General features: G+C 38.0%; 1 protein-coding gene across 28 annotated transcripts in view; it reads left to right on the top strand.

Annotated features, from left to right (window-relative positions):
- The first annotated feature begins 4323 nt into the window (after positions 1-4323).
- The window catches only part of VPS13B (vacuolar protein sorting 13 homolog B), an 857597-nt gene continuing 841126 nt past the window's right edge, over positions 4324-20794 (top strand). For 14 of the 28 annotated variants that reach the window (XR_012416558.1, XR_012416559.1, XR_001493069.4 and 11 more), the window contains exons 1-2: positions 4336-4417; positions 4834-5009. Coding sequence is in view for 20 of the 28 variants with exons in the window: in XM_005563790.4 (XP_005563847.3) it covers positions 4863-5009 (147 nt within the window). In the remaining 8 variants the exon portion in view is untranslated. Of the gene's footprint in view, positions 4744-4833; positions 5010-20794 lie in introns of all 28 variants that reach the window. The other 14 variants (XR_012416560.1, XM_073999176.1, XM_073999180.1 and 11 more) reach the window with 3 other exon arrangements.

A 20794-nucleotide genomic window follows, 5' to 3' on the forward strand; every position in this document is an offset into this window, starting at 1 on the left:
GAAATATGCACTCTTTGCCATTGATTTGTAATGCTGCTCTGTCATATATAAAGATGCCATATTTGAAGGGGTTACTTTTTGGGCTCTTTATTCAGTTATATTGGTATGTTTGTCTATCCCTCAGATTTGTTTTGATGTAGTAGAGATTTCTAGGACTCTTTCTGTCTTCCAAAAGGGTCTTAAACTAGGTCATTCCATTGATGATTTATTTTAGTGAAAATTACAGTTTTCTGATTTTGCTTGAAAGGCTTAGGTCAGTGGGAAAAAAATACATTGTTATCTGTAACTGGTAACTCCTCTCTTAAACCTTGCCTGATTTTCTCACATAGTTCTAAATGATTTTTTACAGTGTCCCACAGCACTTTTTACATAATCCAGTTAATCATATGATATTTTAATAGGTCATTTATATCTGTGATTCCAATGAAACTGAGCTCCTTCAATGTGGGCATGCCCAAGTGACTGGTATGGTGTATAACACATAGTGGGCATTCAAAGAATGTCTGAGTTAATGAGTAAATTCAGAATATTAAACTAACATACATAAATAACTTGAGCCAATCATGATTATTAGTTTCTTGCCAACTGGACTTATGAACTATACTGTGCCTAATTTTCAGTGAGATAATATCTACGTGACTTGGATATTTGTTTACACTTAACTCTGAGGGTATATTAAGAATGTTAACCTGCTGTAACTCTTTAGGAAGCCAGTCAGAAGCGTACTGTACAGCTGCTTAATGTGTATGACTTTAAATCCGGAAAACTTTGTTGTTCTATTGATTGTCGTAATTAATGGTTTTTCTTTTTTCCTTCTCAAAAGGGGAGAAGTAAAGTCAGAAGACTTTGGTTGATTACAATTTTAACGTTTCTGAAATAACAAAGTTGAATTAAGGTCAGCTTATGTCTAGTATATGAATTGTTTAAAATAATACTTCCTGCTGAGACAGATAACCCTCCAAATCTCAGTAAGTTTAACAGTAGTTTATTTCTCAATCGTGGAAAATCCTAATGGATGTCACTTATCAGCAGTTGTTTCTCTAGGCAATGACTCATAGATTCAATCTCCTAGTTTTTGTCCTTAACCTCTCCTTGGACCTTGGAGTCCTCTGCACATTTTTATCCTGCTTGGTGATGGAGAAAGACTAAGGCTGTCATGTGGGAGGCTTTTATGAGCCAGGCCTGTGCCTACATCACTTCTATCCACATTCAGGTGGTCAGAACTCAGTTACTTGACAACACCTGGCTGTTAGACAGCCTGAATAATAATTTAGCTCTGTGTACACAAGGAAAAGGTAAGCAGATTTCCTGAATAATTGTTAAAGTAAATCACTGTCATAACCTATTAGGTACCACATAATATGCGAGGTGTTAGGGATACAGGTCCCTGTAATTGAAGATCCCATATATATACCACACATAATAGAAAACTAAACAAAAAAACAAGCCTTTCTCTACCTTTTTCAATCTTTTAATCTTGCAGCTAGAAAATGTAAGCAGGGAGATGGAAATAAATAAGAAAATTAAAAACAGAAATGAAGAAACAATGGTTAATAACCTGAAGTGGAAAACACTATGCTTAGATGGGTTTGCTGGTGAGTAATACCAAACATTTAAGGAAGAAATTATACCAATTCTCTATAATCTCTTCCAGAAAATAGAAGCAAAGGAATACTTCCTAACTTCTTCATGAGCCCATCCTTACTATAATACCAAAATTAGATAAAGACATTATAAGAAAACCAAACCAATATTTCTCATGAACATAGATGCAAAAATCTTCAACAAAATACCAGCAGATTAAATCCAACAATGTATAAGAGGAAGTACAAGCCTTGACCAAGTGGGACTTATCCCAAGTATGCAAGGCTGGTTAAATATTCAACAATCAATTATTGTGATCAATCACATTAACAGGCTAATGAAGAAAAATCACATGTTCATATCAATAGATGCAGAAAAAGCATTTGACAAAATCTAACACCTATGTTATGATAACTCTCAGCAAGCTTTAGTTTGCTATAGAACATCTACAAAAACCCTACAGCTAACAACATACTTAATGGTGAGGAACTTGAAGGTTTCCTGTTAAGATCAAGAACAAGGCCTGTCTCTACAGAACCAACCTGCCTCAAAGTCTTGAGAACACTTAAACAATATTTGTGGGGGGAAGAAAAATCTTACAATACAAAGACATAATAGATTTGGAAAAGACTTGCCATTTGACATTTAAAAAAATGAATTAAATTTATCTTAACTGCTTATGGTAAAGGGCACAGTGGGATACAGGTTGAAAACTACAAATTTTTTGAAACTTAAACCAAAACACAGTGCCCAGATAATTTTCCCAAGCCAGTAATTTGTCCATTTTTTGTTGGTTCCAGGAGAAAAATGGCATATGAGAACAAAAAATGTTTAGCATTCCATATGTCATTTGTTCAAATATCTTAGCCACATTTCTACTCCTATATTTGGCCAATTTATCTTAATATAGTGTTTTTATTTAATAGATCACCATAAGAGAAAACTAGGCCCTTTTTCTCTAGAAAAATGACAAGACGTGGAGCTACTGTTGTAGACTGCTGAGAGGTTCTATACAATTAGTGCAACCATTTTCTTTATGTTAAAACCTCTAAGTCATGGCTTTGACCTGTGTTTCAGATGAAGCAGATAACTAAAAAAGAAATTAATTCATTTGTATAATTTGGCAAGTTTTGATAATACTCAAATATTTGAGTTATTAAGGCGTTCTTGTGAAGGAACAGCGTTCTTGTGAAGGAATTGGCAATTAGCTGCTGCCTCTTTTGGGGAAACGTATTTCCTTATTTTCAATAACAAAATAAATCTAAACACCTTGGCATCCTCAGGCCTCTTTTCTGTTGCAGTTACTGAAGCTCTTTCAAGAAATGGTAATTTTGAATTCCAGGAAAGAGCTTTAGGCATGGGTGGTTATTTAGTAACTTTTTAAAAAAAGTCTAGTTTCTCTTTTTTTGTTTTGTTTTTCGACAGTCTCACTCTGTCGCCCAGGCTGGAGTGCAGTGGTGTAATCACGGCTCACTGCAGCTTCCACCTCTGGGGCTCAAGTGATCCTCCCACCTCCGCCTCCTTAGTAGCAGGGACTACAGTACAGGCACCATGCTCAGCTTATTTTTGTATTACTAATATTTTTGTAGAGACGGGTTTTTTCCATGTTGGCCAGACTGGTCTCAAGCAATTTGGAGGCCTTGGCCTCCCAAAGTGCTGGGATTACAGGTGTGCATCACCGCGCCTGACCAGGAGTCTAGTTTCAAAATGCAGTGGTAGGGGTTTTTTCAGCGCTAACCAAAAATAAGACAAGCTGGGCAAAACTTGGGCAGCATGTCCTATGCGATTCCTTTAAGCCCAGTATATATTTTCCGAGTTAATGTTTGAGTTTCTTGACTTTGTTAGCTTGCAAGCTATTATACGGAAAGGCAATATTTTATACACTCATTACAGCCTAATAAAACCAACACCGACCCTTACAACTCTGAATTCATTACTTATCAGTTATATTCACTTTGTCTCTAGAACTCTCAATTCCGTCTTCATTTTGGTTATTGCCGCAGCTTCCCTAAATCTCACGTCAGACTGCAATCCTATGGTTCCCCGCAATATTTTGACCATCCCTCCCCCGCCCCTCATCAGCAAACTAGGGAGTACTTCACCATTGCTTTGTGAAAGTAACAATGCGAGAGCTTGTCTATACGTTTGGCCAAAACGCGTCCTCCAACAGTGTACGTCCTAATCCCTTCATTTATCTTCCCACATCCACCCTCCTTCCAGCAAATAAACCTCGGAACTCAGTTGAAATCTGTCACTTACTTCGCTCCTCCTACCAGCGGCCTATTGCTTCTGCCCTCCCCAGTGAACCCAACCTAGTTCCTCTTCCCAGTCCTCCCATTTCTCAAGAAAGACAACCACCTGTTTTTTTCAGGGCTTTAAGTGCTAGGTGTGGTTTCTTCCTCCGCAACCAGCGACCCTCCGTGCCTCCCCACCCAGGACGGACCTCCACCTCGGGAACCGCCGACCGCGCAGCGGCCCCAGGACCCGCAGCCACCCTCTCCCCGGAGCACTACTTCCGGATCTCGGGTGTTTCCCCTTTACGGTTCCCTCCACCCGCTCAGACACCTCCTAGATCTTTATACTAACTAGCAGGGTCGCAGCTGGGACCCTGGCTAGCCGAACGCAACAGTTCTTCTCCACGAAGACGCGCAAAGTAGCTTCTCCAGCCTGAGAAATCCGGTCCGGCTGCGTAGAGTGGCGGCCGTGGAGGGACACTTTGTTTTGAACACCAAGTAGGGCACACCCGGAAGTGGCGCGGTACAGGAGCAGCGCTGCCGCCGGGGGTGGGTGCCAGGGACCTGGAGGTGGAGGGGACGCGGCGATACTCTGGCGTGTGAGCGGAGAGTGGAGTGCTGGGGAGCGGGAGCGGGAGCGGGAGGGGGGGCCTTCTAGCTTTCGTTCTATGGTGGCAGATCCGGCTGGGTTCCGGGAAGCGAGGGCCTCGCGGAGTGACTGGGTTGGTGAAGGGCTACTGCGGCCGAAGGGGAGTCCGCCTCACTTCATTCTTCCACTCTGAGGGACCCGCTCTCTTCTGGTCACTACATCTTCCTCCCTTACTTCGCTTGGCAAGGGGTGTTGTACTTGTGAGGAAGTCGCAGCTGGAGCTGGGAGTCCTCTTGAGTTTTCTCTGCTTCTAAGAGGAGGCGAACGGCCGCCTTGGTGGGGACTTACTGCTTTTGGCCTGAGATAACTAACGCTCTTTCCTTCACTATACGGCCGACTTACAACGTTTCTGTCTACTCCTTTCAGCTTCCGACTTTGACTCCTTACCTTAAAAGATGCTGGAGTCATACGTAACTCCGATTTTAATGAGCTATGTGAATCGCTACATCAAGAACTTAAAGCCGTCGGATCTACAGCTTTCGCTATGGGGTGGAGACGTCGTACTTAGCAAGCTCGAGTTAAAGTTGGATGTGCTGGAACAGGTAAGCTATGTAGCTGTCATGAACTGGAAACAGTTTTCAACTTGTTTAGACGGTAATCTGTTGTATCCTACGCCTTGACTTTGTGCTATAAAAACGAAACTTTTCTACTGATGTATTTTGAACTACCCTGAAACAAGGGAGGCTTATTTTACATTATTTTCTTTTTTTTTGAGATGGCGTCTTGCTCTGTCGCCCAGACTGGAGTGCAGCCGCGTGATCTCGGCTCTCTGCAACCTCCACCTCTGGGGCTCAGGCAGTTCTCCTGCCGTAGCCTCCCTAAGAGCTGGGATTACATGTGCGCACCACCACGCCTGGCTAATTTTTGTATTTCTAGTAGAGACGGGGTTTCACCATGTTGGCCAGGCTGGTCTCGAACTCCTGACCTCAGGTGATCCGCCTGCCTCGGTCTCCCAAAGTGCTGGGATTATAGGCGTGAGCCACTACGCCCGACCTGCATTATTTTTAAAAATAGTTTGTTCCCAGGTGACGGTATATTAGAATGGGATTACTTAAAGTTGCCTTGACAGAAAGACGATTTCATTGTTCATGTCAGAATTGTTCTATTTAGTCAATTTTCAAGCATTATGAATGTGCTAATTTATGTTGTCAAAATTCTGTATAAGCCTGGAAAATATTACATTCTCATTCTCCTTTTTGGGCAGTGGAAGGGTTTGAAGGCCATCAGGAAGTGTGGCTGGCTGGTGGGGGTTGAGGAAAAAAAGATTAAAAAAAAAAAAAAAGCAGGTTCAGATCATGAGGAAAGATGACATTTCCCACAGCATCCTCAGAGTGTTGAGTAGATACATTGAGAATGGCAGTAAAATTGGAAACTTCTTTATTAATCGTTTTAGTTTCTTTTAACATGAGATTGGTCTGATGCAAAAGAACTCTTAACTTCAAAGATCACGTATTCATTAATTCACTTATTACATTTATTAGTAACATATGCCAAGAAATTCTGTTAGGCTTGAGGATCTGTGCAAGCTCAGAAGAATCAGAGACCAAATGATTTTTAGGAGATAAGGGAAGACTTAATCTGACAGTGATAGTTATTGATAATTTTTAGGTATAGTCCACAGCCTCTTTTATTACTCTTTTATTAAGTCAGTCTAGACTTAACACCAAGAAATAATACTCCTGGCTGCTGCTTTTTCCTGTTTCCAAGGTTAGTTGAGTGGCTTAGTATTTTCATTTTCTTTTTTTTTTTTGATGAGCACAAATCCCAAGTATAACAGCTGAGTTTTTTTTTTTTTTGAGACAGAGTCTCGCTCTGTCGCATAGACTGGAGTGCAGTGGCGCCATCTCGGCTCACTGCAAGCTCCATCTCCCGGGTTCACGCCATTCTCCTGCCTCAGCCTCCTGAGTATAGCTGGGACTATAGGCGCCCGCCACTACGCCCTGCTAATTTTTTGTATTTTTAGTAGAGACGGGGTTTCACTGTGTTAGCCAGGATGGTGTCGATCTCCTGACCTCATGATCCGCCTACCTCAACCTCCCAAAGTGCTGGGATTACAGGCGTGAGCCACCGCGCCCGGCCAACAGCTCAATTTTAAAATGTTTTACACCTGTGCAACTACTGTCCAATAAAAAAATAGAATGTTTCCAGCACCCCAAAAGGTTCACCTGTTTTACTTTTAGTAAGTACTCCGGGCTGGGCGCAGTGGCTCATGCCTGCATTCCCAGCACTTTGGAAGGCCAAAGCGGGCAGATCATGAGGTCAGGAGTTCGAGACCAGCCTGGCCAACATGGCGAAACCATGTCTCTACTAAAAATACAAAAAATTAGCTGGGCGTGGTGGCATGCGCCTGTAATCCCAGCTACTCGGGAGACTGAGGCAGGAGAATTGCTTCAATCCGGGAGGGGAAGGTTGCAGTGAGCCAAGATCACGCCACTGGGCTCCAGCCTGGGCGACAAAGTGAGACTCCATCTAGGGTAGGGGGACGTACTCCCCATTCCTAAAAGAGGTGACTGGTAATCTGACTTCTGTCAACACAGATAAGTTTTACCTGGTTTTGAACCTCAAAAAAATTGGAATCACTTGTGTTTGGCTTTTTTCTTTCAACCTTTCTAAGATTAACCCCTGTTGTTAGAAGAGTTTGTTTTTCGTATTGTCAGTACTATTCCATTGCATAGAGATTCCACAATTTACTTACACATTCTCCTTTTGATGGACACTTGGTTTTTTAATATTTGTGGCTGGTGAAGAAAGCTTCCATGAACATTCCAGTACATCTGTCTTGTTAAGATAAGTATTAATATCTCTTAGGCATATACCTAGAAGGTAGGGCCTGTGTTTAGCCTGTGTTTTCATTTCATATTGCCAGATAGTCTTCCAAAGTGGTTATATCAATTCCAGTCTCACCAACAACTTATGAGCATTCCAGGTATTTCACATTTTTGCTACTACTTGGTATGTTTGTTATTTTCATGTTAGCCTTTCCAGTGGGTGTGTAGTGATATCTCATTGTAATTTTAACTTCTATTTTCCTCGTGACTAATGATGTTTTTATATTCTTATTGGCCATTTAGCTATCTTTTTTTTTTTGTGAAGTCTAAGTCTTTTTTCCTTTTGTAAAGATTGAATGTTCTGTCTTATTGATGTATAGGAAATCTTTTTTTTTTTGAGACAGAGTCTCACTCTGTCGCCCAGGCTGGAGTGCAGTGGCGTGATCTAGGCTCACTGCAAGCTCCACCTCCCGGGTTCACGCCATTCTCCTGCCTCAGCCTCCCGAATAACTGGGACTACAGGCACCCACTACGATGCCCAGCTAATTTTTTGTATTTTTAGTAGTGATGGGGTTTCACCATGTTAGCCAGGATGTTTTCGATCCTTTGACCTTGTGATCCGCCTGCCTCGGCCTCCCAAAGTGCTGGGATTACAGGTGTGAGCCACCATGCCCGGCCAGGAATTCTTTATATATTTTGGAAATGAGTCCTTTGCCGGATAGATGTTTTGCAGTATTTACTTTCAGTTTGTGGCTTGTATCTTTACTCATAAAGGTGTCTTGATGAATAAAAGTTAATAATCTTACTGAAGTCCAGTTTATCAATCTTTTCCCTTGTGGTTAGGGTTTTTCTTGTCTTGTTTAAGAAATCTGTGCTTAAACCAACAATATATATTCTTTTATATTTCTTTTAGGAGCTTTATTAAATTCCATGATTCATCTCAAATTTGTTTTTCTGCATATGTGTAATAGAGGTAAAGATTAATTTATTTCCATTGATAGTTGATCTATACCATTTGTTGAACTCTTCTTTCCTTACTCAATTACAGTAAGCCTTTACTGTAAATCAGGTTGCCATATGTGTGTGGATTTGATTCTGAACTCTTTATTCTATTGAGTGGTCTGTTTGTCTATTCTTGTGTCACTCCATATGGTTAGTGTAGCTTTTATAATAAGACTTGGTATCTCAGTGTAATTAGTACAACTTTGTTCTTTTCTCCTTCAAGATTTTCGTAACTATTTTAGGTCCTTTGTATTTCCACATATATTTTATTTTATTTATTTGTTTTTTTGAGACAGAGTCTCGCTTTGTAGCCCAGGCCAGAGTGCAGTAGTGCGATCTCGGCTCACTGCAACCTCCACCTGCCTGTGGAGCAGTTCTCCTGCTGCAGCCTCCCTAGTAGCTGGGATTACAGGTGTGCACCACCACGCCTGGCTAATTTTTGTATTTTTAGTAGAGATGGGGTTTCACCAGGTTGGCCAGGATGGTGTCAATCTCCTGAGCTCAGGTGATCCACCCGCCTTGGCCTCTCAAAGTGCTGGGATTACAGGCATGAGCCACCATGCCCAGCCTATCATATACATTTTAATTTCAACTTGTAACTTTTATAATTAATTTCTAAAAAGGAAAGCTGTTAGTGTTTTTGCTGAGATTACATTGAATCTATAGATCAATTTTGGATGAATTAACATATTGAGTTGACATAGTTTTGAGTTTTTCAATTCATGTACAGAGCATTGCTTTCCATAGTTTTAGGCCTTTAATTTCTCTCAGCAATGTTTTGAACTTTTTAGAGAAATTTTGCATGTATTTAATTAAATTTTACCTCTTTTTATTGATGGTTAAGTAGCATTTTAAAAACCTGTTTTCTGGCTAAGTGTGTGGTGGCTTTTACTTGTAATCAATCACAGCACTTTGGGAGGCCAAGGTGGGTGGATCACTTGAGGTCAGGAGTTTGAGATCAGCCTGGCCGATATGGCAAAACCTCGTCTCTACTAAAATTACAAAAATTAGCCAGGTGTGGTGGCTGATGCATGTAATCCCAGCTACTTGGGACACTGAGGCACGAGAATCACTTGAACTGGGAAGGTGGAGGTTGCAGTGAGCCGAGATCGCGCCACTGGACTCCAGCCTGGGCGACAGAGTGAGACTCTGTCTCAAAAAGCAAACACAAAAAAACCTCTATTTTTAAATAATTTGTTACCAGTACAGAGAAATAAAATTGATTTTAGTATGTTGACCTATCCAGTGACCCAACTTGTCTAACAGTTTTTGGTAGGTTCTTTTGGATTGTCCATGTGCAATCATGTCATCTGCAAATAATGACAGTTTTACATCTTTCTATCCAATACTTGTATCTTTTATTTCGTTTTATTTCATTAATGCACTGGGCTAGGACCTTTTATATAATGTGGAGTAGAGGTCATAAGAGTAGACATCCTTTTTTGTTTCCAATTTCAGTGGGAAAGTATTCAGTGTTTTACTATTAAGTATGTTGTTAGATATAAATAACCTTTATTGAGTTGAGATTTTCTTGTATTACTACTTTTCCAATGAGTTTTAAAAATCGTAAATGAATGCTGAATTTTATCAAATATTACATTTAATGAGTTGATACATGATTTTTCTCTTTTGTTTTATTAATGTGGTAAATTACATTGTTTTCAAATCTTAACCTTGCATTCCTGGAATAAACCTGATTATATATTATCTTTTCTACATATTGTTGGGTTCAATTTGTTAAATTTTGATTGATTTTGTTGTGTATTTGCTTATAAGCGATACTAGCCTGTGATTTTCCTTTCTTGGAATGTTGTTTCCTGGTTTTGAATGTCATATATATATGTGTGTGTGTGTGTATATGTATATATAGGACTTATTGATTTATTTGTGAGGTATTCCCTCTTTTTATAATCTCTGACAGTTTAAGATCAATGTTAGTAGTTTTTTTAAAATTGTGATAGAATATATATAATACAACCTTTATCATCTTAACTTTTTTTTTTTTTTTTTGAGACAGAGTTTCACTCTTGTTGCCCAGGCTGGAGTGTAATGGTGCGATCTTGGCTCACTGCAACCTCTGCTTCCTGGGTTCAAACAATTTTCCTGCCTCAGCCTCCCGAGTAGCTGGGATTACAGGCGCCCACTGCAATGCCTGGCTAATTTTTTGTATTTTTAGTAGAGATTGGGTTTTACCATGTTGGCCGGGCTGGTCTCAAACTCCTGACCTCAGGTGATCCACCCACCTTGGCCTCCCAAAGTGCTGGGATTACAGGCATGAGATCATGCCTGGCCCATTTTAACCATTTTTAAATGTACAATTCTGTGATATTACTTATGTTTACATTGTTGTGCAACCATCACTGCTACTTATCTCTAGAATATTTTCGTCTTCCCAAACTGAAATTTGGGAAGTACCCATTAGACACTAACTCCCTATTTTCCCCTCTTCTCAGCCCCTTGCAACCACTATTCTACTTTATGACTGTATGAATTTGACTATTTTAAGTACCTCATATAAGTGGACTCATTCAATGTTCTTTTGTTATTGGCGTATTTCACTTAGCACAATGTCTAAAAAAGCTTATTCATGTTGTAGCATATGCCACTATGTCCTTTGTTTTTAAGTCTAAATAATCTATTAGATGTACATGCCACATTTTGTTCATTCATTTATTCACTGATAGTTGGGTTGCTTTCATCTTTTGGCTATAATGCTGATATGAAGGTAGGTGTACAAATATACCTGAGACTGTGCTTTTAATTTATTTGGGTATACACCCAGAAATGGAATTGCCAGATCATATGATAATTCTGCGTTTAATTTTTTGAGGAATTACCATACTGTTTTCCACAGTGATTGCGTTGTTTTACATTCCTACCAGCAATGTGCAAAGGTTCGAAGTGCTCCATGTCCTCACTAACACTTGTTGTCTTACTTTTTTTTTTTTTTTAATATAGCTAACCTAATGGGTATGAAATGATATCTCAGTGTGGTTTTAATTTGCATTTCTCTGATGATTAGTGATGTTGAGCCTCTTTTCTCATGTACTTATTAGCTATGTTTGTCTTCTTTGGAGAAATGCCTATTTGAGTCCTTTGCCCAATTTTGAATTGGGTTCTTTGTTTTTTGTTGTTGTTGAGTTATAGGAGTTCTGTATGTATTGTGGATATCAATCCCTTATCAGATACATGATTTGCAGATATTTTCTCACATGCTGTCAGTGGCATCTTACTCTATAATAGCATCCTTTGATACAACAAAGTTTTTAATTTTGATGAAGTCCAACTTAGCTATTTTTCTCATTCATTGTCTGGATTTTTGCTGTCATACCCAATCATTGTCAAATCTAATGTCATGAAGCTTTTATCCTGTGTTTTCTTCTAATTTTTTTGCTCTTACATAGTATAAGGTAGTGTTGCAACCTCTCTTTCTCTTTTTAAAATGTGGATATTCAGTTTTCCCAACACCATTTGTTGGTATCTGTACTTTCACACTAAATGGTCTTGACACCCTTCTCAAAAATCATTTGACCATAGATGTGAGGGTTTATTTCTGGGCTCTCAATACTATTCCATTGATTTATATGTCTGCCCTTATGACACTATCACACTGTTTGCATTATTGTAGCATTGTAGTGAGTTTCAGAATCAGGAAGTGTGAGATTACCAACTTCTCAGTTTTTTAAGGAAAAATTAAACATGAAGTCATCTGGGTTATGATGTAAAGTTATAAACTGCTGATTTAATTTAAGACGTGTAGGATCATTTAGACTTTTATTTCTGCTGTTGTCAGTTTTGGTGAATTGTATCTTTCAAGGAATTTCCCTATTTTTTGAAAATTCGGGATCAGCAAACTGTGTCCTGGGCCTGCTTTTGTAAATACAGTTTTATTGAAACATAGCTACTCATTTTATTGTCTGTGGCTGCTTTTGCCCTAAAACAGCAGAATTAAGTAGCTAGGACAGAGACTGCGTGGCTTGCAAAAGCCTAAAGTATTTACTGTTTCCATCTGTACTGAAAAAGTTTGCTGCCCTGCTCTAAATTGTTATATGTAAGGAATAAAGTTGGGTTTTTTGTTGTTTACTTTTTATTTTTTAATTTTTATTTTTTGAGACAAAGTCTCAACTCTGTTGCACAGGCTGGAGTGCAATGGCAGATCACAGCTCTGTGCAGTCTTGACCTCTCAGGCTCAAGCTGTCTTCCCACCTCTGCCTCCTCTGAGTGCCAGTGCCACCATTTCCGAATGATTTGTATATTTTTTGTAGAGACAAGGTCTCGCGATGTTTCCCAGGCTGGTCTCAAACTCCTGGGCTCAAATGACCTTCCAACCTCAGCCTCCCAAAGTGTTGGGATTACAGATGTGAGCGCCTTATGCCCAGGCTGGTGTTTATTATAAAGCTGCCTGACTTAAAAAAATTTATCTGTAGGATCTGCAGTGATATCTTCTTTTCATGCCTGATGCTGGTAATTTGTATTTTTTCCATCAATATTGCTAGGGTCTTACTAATTTTATTAATATTTTCAAAGAACTAATTTTTGTTTTCGTTGATTCTTTTTTGAATTGTACTTTTGTTCTTATTTTTATAATTTCTTTCACTTTTTTTGGATTTCATTTACTTTTCTTTTTTCTAGTTTCCTGAGTTGGAAACTTAAGTCATTGCTTTTTTTTCAGTCTTTTTCTACTGAAATATATATATGTAATGCTGTAATTTTTTTCTCTAACCATATATTTAGCAGTATCACGTGGGATTTCATGTTGTTTTTTCATTAAGTTAAAAAAATTTTATAATTTCCATTTTGATTTCTTTGATTATTGGGTTATCATTTGGCTTACTTAGAAATATATTGCTTAATTTCCAAACATTTAGGAATTTATTAATTATCTTTCTGTTACTGATTTCTATTTAATTCCACTGTGGTCAGCAGCACATTGTCTATACGATTTTGCTTATTAAAATGTATAAATTAATATATAGTCTGTTTCTGTATAAGTGTTTAATGTGCAATTGATAAAAAGTGCATATTCTGCACTTGTTGCTGTAGCGTTCTGTAAATATCACTTACCAGAAATTGGTCATTAGAGTTCTTCAAATCTTGTAAGTCCATATGACTTTTCATTGTTTGCTTATTCTGTCAGCTACTAGATGTTGAGGTATGTCTGCAGATATAGCCATAGCTGGAAGTGTAACCTCCAGTTATGATTGTGGATTTGTTTATTTCTCATTTTTAGTTTTGTCGGTTTTCACTTTATATATCTTAAAGTTATGTTATTAAGTGTATACATATTTAGTATCATGACATCTCATTGTTTAATATACTTGAAACAAATCATTCTGAGAAGTGTCCCTCTTTTTTTATTTTTCTTTTTGTTATTGTGGTCCCTCTTTTTCCTTGTTTTGGGTTGGGTTTGATTTTGTTTTTCTACTCTCAAGGTGGACATTTAGGTTATTGATTTGAGATCTCTTTCTCTCTTTCTTCTTTTCTTTTTCTTTCTGGACAAGGCCCAGGCTAGAGTGCAGTGTTGATCATTGCTCACTGCAGCTTCGACCACATGGGCTCAGGTGATTCTCTTACCTCAGCCTGGAAAGTAGCTAGGACAACATACCTGTACTATCACGCCTAGCTACTTAAAAAAAAAAAATTATTTGTAGAGGCAAGGTCTTGTATGTTGCCCAGACTGGCTTTTTTCCTGTTGCAGACATTTACAGCTGTGCATTTCTTTAGCTGCATCCCATAAATTTTGGTATATTGTGTTTTCATTTTTACCCAGATCAATTATTTTCTGACTTCTCTTGATATGAATATGTATTTTTGCAGTTGCTGTAGTTGTTGGATGGAGTCGTTAGAGATGTATAGATGTCAGGTATAACTGGTTGATAATGTTGTTCAAACCTTCTCTGTCCTTGTTCACTTTCTATCCAGTTATTCTGTCCACTATTGTAAGTGAGATATCGTAGTCTCTGCTGTTATTGTTGAATTATCTATTTGTTCTTTCAGTTTTCTTAGTTTTTGCTATATATAGTATTTCAAGGGTTTGTTGCTATGTTCATCAATGGTTTATATCTTCTGCATGAAGGGACTCTTTTATCCTTATAAAATGTCGCATTTTGTTTTTAGTAACTTAAAAAAAAATAAGTCTCTTTTGTCTGATATTAGTATAATTGTTACAGCTTTCTGCTGTTACTATTTGCATATCTTTTTCTTTTCAACTCATTTATGTTTTTGAATCTAAAATGTGTTTGTTTTAAAGAGCCTATAGTTATATCTTGTTACATTTTAAAATTCAGCCTGATAATCTTTGCCTTTTAAAAATTGACATATAATAATTATATATGTTTATAGGGCACAGAGTGATACTTTGATACATGTATATAATGTGTAATGACCAAATCAAGGTAGTTAGCATATTCATCACCTCAGACGTATATCATTTCTTCATGTTGGGAACATTCAAAATCCTCTCTTCTAGCTATTTGAAAATCTACAGTAAATTATTGTTAACTGTAGTCACTCTACAGTGCTATAGAACACTAGAACTTATTCCTCTCATCCAACTGTAATTTTTTTTTGTAGTTCTTTTTTGATTTTTGATTTTAATTTTAGTGTGTACTTGGTAGGTCTATATATTTATGGTGTACATGAGATGTTTTAATACAGGCATGCAATGTTTAATAATCACATCATGTAAAATGGGGTATCCATTCCCTCAAGCATTCTTGGTGTTACAGACAACCTAATTATACTCTTTTACTTATTTAAAAATGTATAATTAAATTATTAATGACTATAGTCACCCTGTTGTGCTATCAAATACTAGGTCTTACTAATTCTATTGTTTTGGTACCCACTAACCATCTCTCCTCCTTGCGCCTTCCACGGGCTCTACCCTTCCCAGCCTCTGGTCCAGCTATAATTTTGTATCTGTTAATAAACATCTTCATACTCCCCATTTTTTCTTTACCTTCCTAGTATCTAGTAACCACTGTTATACTCTCTACTTCTATGATATCAACTTTTTCATCCCTGTGTATGAGTGAGAATATGCAATATTTGTCTTTCTGTGCTTGACTTATTTCACATAACATAATGACTTTCATTTTCATTCATGTTGCTGCAAAGGACAAGTTTTTTTTTTTTTTTTTTGCATAATAGTATTCCATTATGCATACACACCACATTTTCTTTTCTTTCTTTTTTTTTTTTTTTTCCGAGACAGAGTCTTCCTCTGTTGCTCAGGGTGGAGTGCAGTGGTGCAATCTCGGCTCACTGCAACCTCTGCCTCCTGGGTTCAAGCGATTCTTCTGCCTCAGCCTCCCAAGTAGCTGGGACTACAGGTGCATGCCACCACACCCGACTAATTTTTGTATTTTTAGTAGAGATGGGGTTTCACCATATTGGCCAGGCGGGTCTCGAATGCCAGACCTCATGATCTGCCTGCCTCTGCCTCCCAAAGTGCTGGGATTAGAGGTGTGAGCTAGTACACCCGTCCTATACCACATTTTCTTTATCCATCATTCCTTTGTAGATGGATAGTTAGGTTGATTCCATATCTTTGCTATTGTGTATAGAGCTGCAATAAACATGGGAGTACAAGGTATCTCTTTATCATACTAATTTTATTTGTATGTACACCCAGTAGTGGGATTGCTGGATTATATTTAGTTCTATTTTCAGCTTTTTAAGGAACTTTTATGGTGTTTTTCGTAATGGCTACTAATGTACATTCCCACCAAGTGTGTGTTTTCTTTTCTTTATATCCTCACGAGTATTTTGTTTGTTTGTTTGGGTAATAGCTATTCTAACTGATATGATACTTTATTGTGGTTTTTATTTACATTTTCCCTATGATTAGTGATGTTGAACATTTTTCATATACCTGTTGGCCATTTATATGTCACCTTTTGAGAAATGTCTACTCAGAGCAATTCCCCAATTTTTTTTTTTTTTTTTTTTTTTTGAGACGGAGTCTCGCTCTGTCCGCCCAGGCTGGAGTGCAGTGACTGGATCTCAGATCCCTGCAAGCTCCGCCTCTCGGGTTCACGCCATTCTCCTGCCTCAGCCTCCCGAGTAGCTGGGACTACAGGCGCCCGCCACCACGCCCGGCTAGTTTTTTGTATTTTTTAGTAGAGACGGGGTTTCACCGTATTAGCCAGGATGGTCTCGATCTCCTGACCTCGTGATCCGCCCATCTCGGCCTCCCAAAGTGCTGGGATTACAGGCTTGAGCCACCACGCCCGGCCGCAATTGCCCATTTTAAAATTGGAGTCTCTCTGTGTGTGGATGTGTGAGTGTGTGTGTGTGCGCGTGCGTGCATGTGTGCTATTGAGCTGAGTTCCTTGTATATTATGGATATTAACCTCTTATACAATAAAATATTTGTCTAGACCGAAGTCCCAAAGCATTTTCTCTTGTGTTTTCTTCTAGTAGTTCCATAGTTCCAGGAATTACATTTAAGTCTTTAGTCCATCTTGAGTTGATTTTTGTATATGGTGAGAGATTGGGATCAAGTGTCACTCTTTTGTGTATGGATATCCAGTTTTCATGGCACCATTGATTGGAGAGACTGTCCTTTCCCTAATGTGTGTTCTTCGTGCCTTTGTTAAAAATCCATTAGATTTAAATATGTGGGTTTATTTTTGGTTTTGCTGTTCTGTTCTCCTGGTTTGTATGTCTGTTCTTATACAAGTACCATGTTGTTTTGATTACTATAACTTTGTAGTTTATTTTGAAGTCAGAAATTGTGATGCTTGTGGATTTATTCTTTTGTTCAGAATTGCTTTGACTATTCAGAGTCTTGTAGCCAAATACAAATTTTATCTTTGCTTGTTATGTACCTGTAAAGAATAGCATTGGTAATTTAGTAGGAATTACATTGAATCTGTAGATCTTTTTGGGTCATTTTAACAACAATTTTTCCAATATGTGAACATGAAATGTCTTTCTAATTTCTTTGTGTCTTCCTCTGTTTCTTTCCCCAGTGTTCTGTCACTTTTTTTGTAGAGATCTTTTACCTCCTTGGTTAAATTTTTTCCTAGATATTTTATTTTTTTGTAGCTATTGGAAATGGGATTGCTTTTTTGATTTCTTTTTCAGCTAGTTTGTTATTGTTGTAGGAAACACTACTGATTTTTATATGTTGATTTTATATCCTGCAACTTTACTGAATTTATCAGTTCTAAGAGTTTTTTGATAGAGTCTTTAGGTATTTCTGCATATGAGATCATGTCATCTGCAAATAGGGACAGTTTGACTTTTTCTTTTCCAATTTGGATCCCTGTTCAAAAAATTTTTTTTCCCTTGCTTAATTACTCTGGCTAGGACTTCAGTACTATGTTGAATAAGACTGGTGAAAATGGGCATTTTGTCTCTTTGCAGTTCTTAGAGGAAAAGCTTTTTGTCCCATTCTTGCATTCCTGGGATAAATCCCATTTAATTATGGTGTATAATCATTTTGCTGTGCTATTGGATTTGGTTTGCTAGTATTTTGTTGAGGATTTTGCATCTGTGTTCATCAGGCGTGTTGTCTTGTTTTCTTTTTCTGTTGTTCCCTGTTAGGTTTTGTTATTAGGGTAATATTGGCCTTGTAGAACGAGTTAGGAAGGATTTTCTATCCTTCAGTTTTTTTGGAATAGTTTGAGAAGAATTGGTATTCTTTTTAAAAAGTTTAGTGGAATTCAGTAGTGGAGCCATTCAGTCCCAGGCTTTTCTTTGTTGGGTGATTTTATTACTGATTCAATCTTATTACTCGTTATTGGACTTTTCAAGTTTTCTGTTTCTTCTTGGTTCAATCTTGGTAGATTATGTGTCTGGGAATTTATTTGTGTTCTCTAGGTTCACTTATTTATTGGTGTATACTTGTTCATAATAGTCACTAATGATCCTTTGTATTTCTGTGGTTTGGTCTCTTTTCTTCTTAGTCTATGTAATAGTTTGCTGATTTTGTTTATCTTTTCAAAAAACCAGCTTTTCATTTTGTTGATCCTTTGTATTGTTTGGTGTCTATTTCATTTATTTTGTTCTGATCCTCATAATATCTTTCCTTTTACTAATTTTGTGTTTGTTTTGTTCTTGCTTTTCTAGGTCCTTGACATGCATCGTTAGGTTGTTTATTTGAAATCTTTCAACTTCTTGATACAACTGTTTAATGCTAAAAACTGTTTGTACTGTTTTTGCTATATTCCATAGGATTTGCTATGTTGTATTTCTATTTTCATTTGTTTCAAGAAATTTTAAAATTTCTTGTTCACTTTATTGATCCATTGGTTATTCAAGAGCATGCTATTCAATTTTCATGTATTTGTACAGTTTCCAAAGTTTACTTGTTACTGATTTTTAGTTTTGTTCTATTGTCGTTAGAAAAGAAACTTGATATGACTTTGACTTTTAAAATTTTTGGAGAATTTTTTTTGTGTACTAATGGCAAGAATGTATTCTGCAGCTGTTGTTCTGTAAATATGTTAGGTCTATTTGGTCTAAACTGCAATTGAAATTTGGTATTTTTGACTGATTTTTTGCCAGTGATCTGTTCAGGGCTGTGAGTGGGGTGTTCAAGTCCCCAATTATTATTGTAAAGGAGTTTATCTCTCTCTTTAGATCCAATAATATTTGCTGTATCTGAGTGCTCTAGTAGTGAGTGTGTATATATTTATAGTTGTTATAGATGCTTGTCAAATTGACTTCATTGTTGTTGTTATTATTATTATTATTATTATTTTGAGACGGAGTCTTGCTCTGTGGCCCAGGCTGGAGTGCAGTGGCCGGATCTCAGCTCCCTGCAAGCTCCGCCTCCCGGGTTCACGCCATTCTCCTGCCTCAGCCTCCTGAGTAACTGGGACTACAGGCACCTGCCACCTCGCCCGGCTAGTTTTTTGTATTTTTTAGTAGAGACAGGGTTTCACCGTGTTAGCCAGGATGGTCTCGATCTCCTGACCTCGTGATCCACCCGTTTCTGCCTCCCAAAGTGCTGGGATTACAGGTTTGAGCCACCGCGCCCGGCCCAACTTCATTATTATTATATAATGACCTTTGTCTCCTTATATAGTTTGTGACTTAAAGTGTATTTTTTCTGATATAAGGATAGCTACTCCTATTCATTTTTGGTGGAACTTTCTTCATTTCTTCATTTTAAGTTTATGTATATGTTTACAGAAGTGAGTTTCTTATAGGCAGCATATAGTTGGGTCTTGTTTCCCTGCCTGTCCGCCCCCCCACTTCCCCCTCTCACGCTGTCACCAGGCTGGAGTGCAGTGGTGCAGTCTTGCCTCACTGCAACCTCTGCCTCCCAGGTTCAAGTGGTTCTCCCGCGTCAGCCTCCCAAGTTGCTGGCATTATAGGTATCCACCATCATGCCCAGCTAATTTTTGTATTTTTGTGGAGACGGGGTTTCACCTCGTTGGCCAGGCTGGTCTTAAACTCCTGACCTCAGGTGATCTGCCTGCCTTGGCCTCCCAAAGTGCTGGGATTACAAGTGTGAGCCACGATGGCCAGCCGGTCTTGTTTTTTGTTAATCCATTCATCCAGTTTATAGCTTTTAATTGGGGATTATAGTTTTTAATTTGGCATTTTTATTTGTTTACATTCAAGGTTATTATTGATAGGTGAGGAATTTCTCTTGTCATTTTGCTAATTGCCTTTTGTTTCTTTAAAATATATATCCATTCTTTCTTCTTTAGTTTCTTATTGTTTATCTTTGCAGTTTGGTGGTTTCTATAGTGATAATTTTTACTTCTCTTTCTCATTTGTGAATCTGCTTCATCAATGAGATTGACACTTCTGCATGTTTTCATGATGGTAGTTATAGTCTGTTCGTTTTCAGTTCTAGGATTCCCCTAATCATTTCTTGTCCATTCAGTCTAGTGGTGATAAATTACCTCATTTTTTGCTTCTCTGGGAAAGATTTTATTTTTCCTTCATTTCTGAAGGGGAGGTTTACTAGTTATGGTAATTTTGGCTAACAGTTTGTTTTCTTTCAACATTTTGAATATGGCATCTCATTGTCTCTTGGCCTATGTTTCTGCTGAGAAATCTGCTGTTAGTCTTATGGAGAGTCCCTATGTGTTACTTCACACTTTTCCTATTTTTAAAATTCTCTTTGTGTTTGAATTTTGACAGTTTCACTGTAATGTTCATCTTTTCTCAGTTTGACTATAGTGTATCCTGAGAGGACCTTTTTGGGTTGAGACTATTTGGGAAACTTTGAGCTTCCTGGACCTGGATGTTTATATTTCTCCCATGACTTGAGATGTTTTCAGCTATTATTTATTTAAATAGGTTTTATATGCCTTGTCTGTTCTTTTCCCCGGACCTCCAAAAATACATGCTTTTTTTTTTTTTTTTTAACTTAATACTATCCCATAGGCCCTGTATGCTTTCTTCTCATTCTTTTTAACTGTTTTTTATTTGTTTCTTTGTTTTTTTTGGCTAACCTGGGTACAGCAGGACCTCAAAACAATGTTCAGCATTGTTTAGTTATAATGTTGCTGAGACAAAAATGATTTCTGGTCAGGCCCTCTGTCTTTATGGAGTTTGCTTGTTCTCCCCATGTCTGCATGGGTTTT

Source organism: Macaca fascicularis, chromosome 8, assembly GCF_037993035.2.
Source record: "Macaca fascicularis isolate 582-1 chromosome 8, T2T-MFA8v1.1".
NCBI lineage: Eukaryota > Metazoa > Chordata > Mammalia > Primates > Cercopithecidae > Macaca > Macaca fascicularis.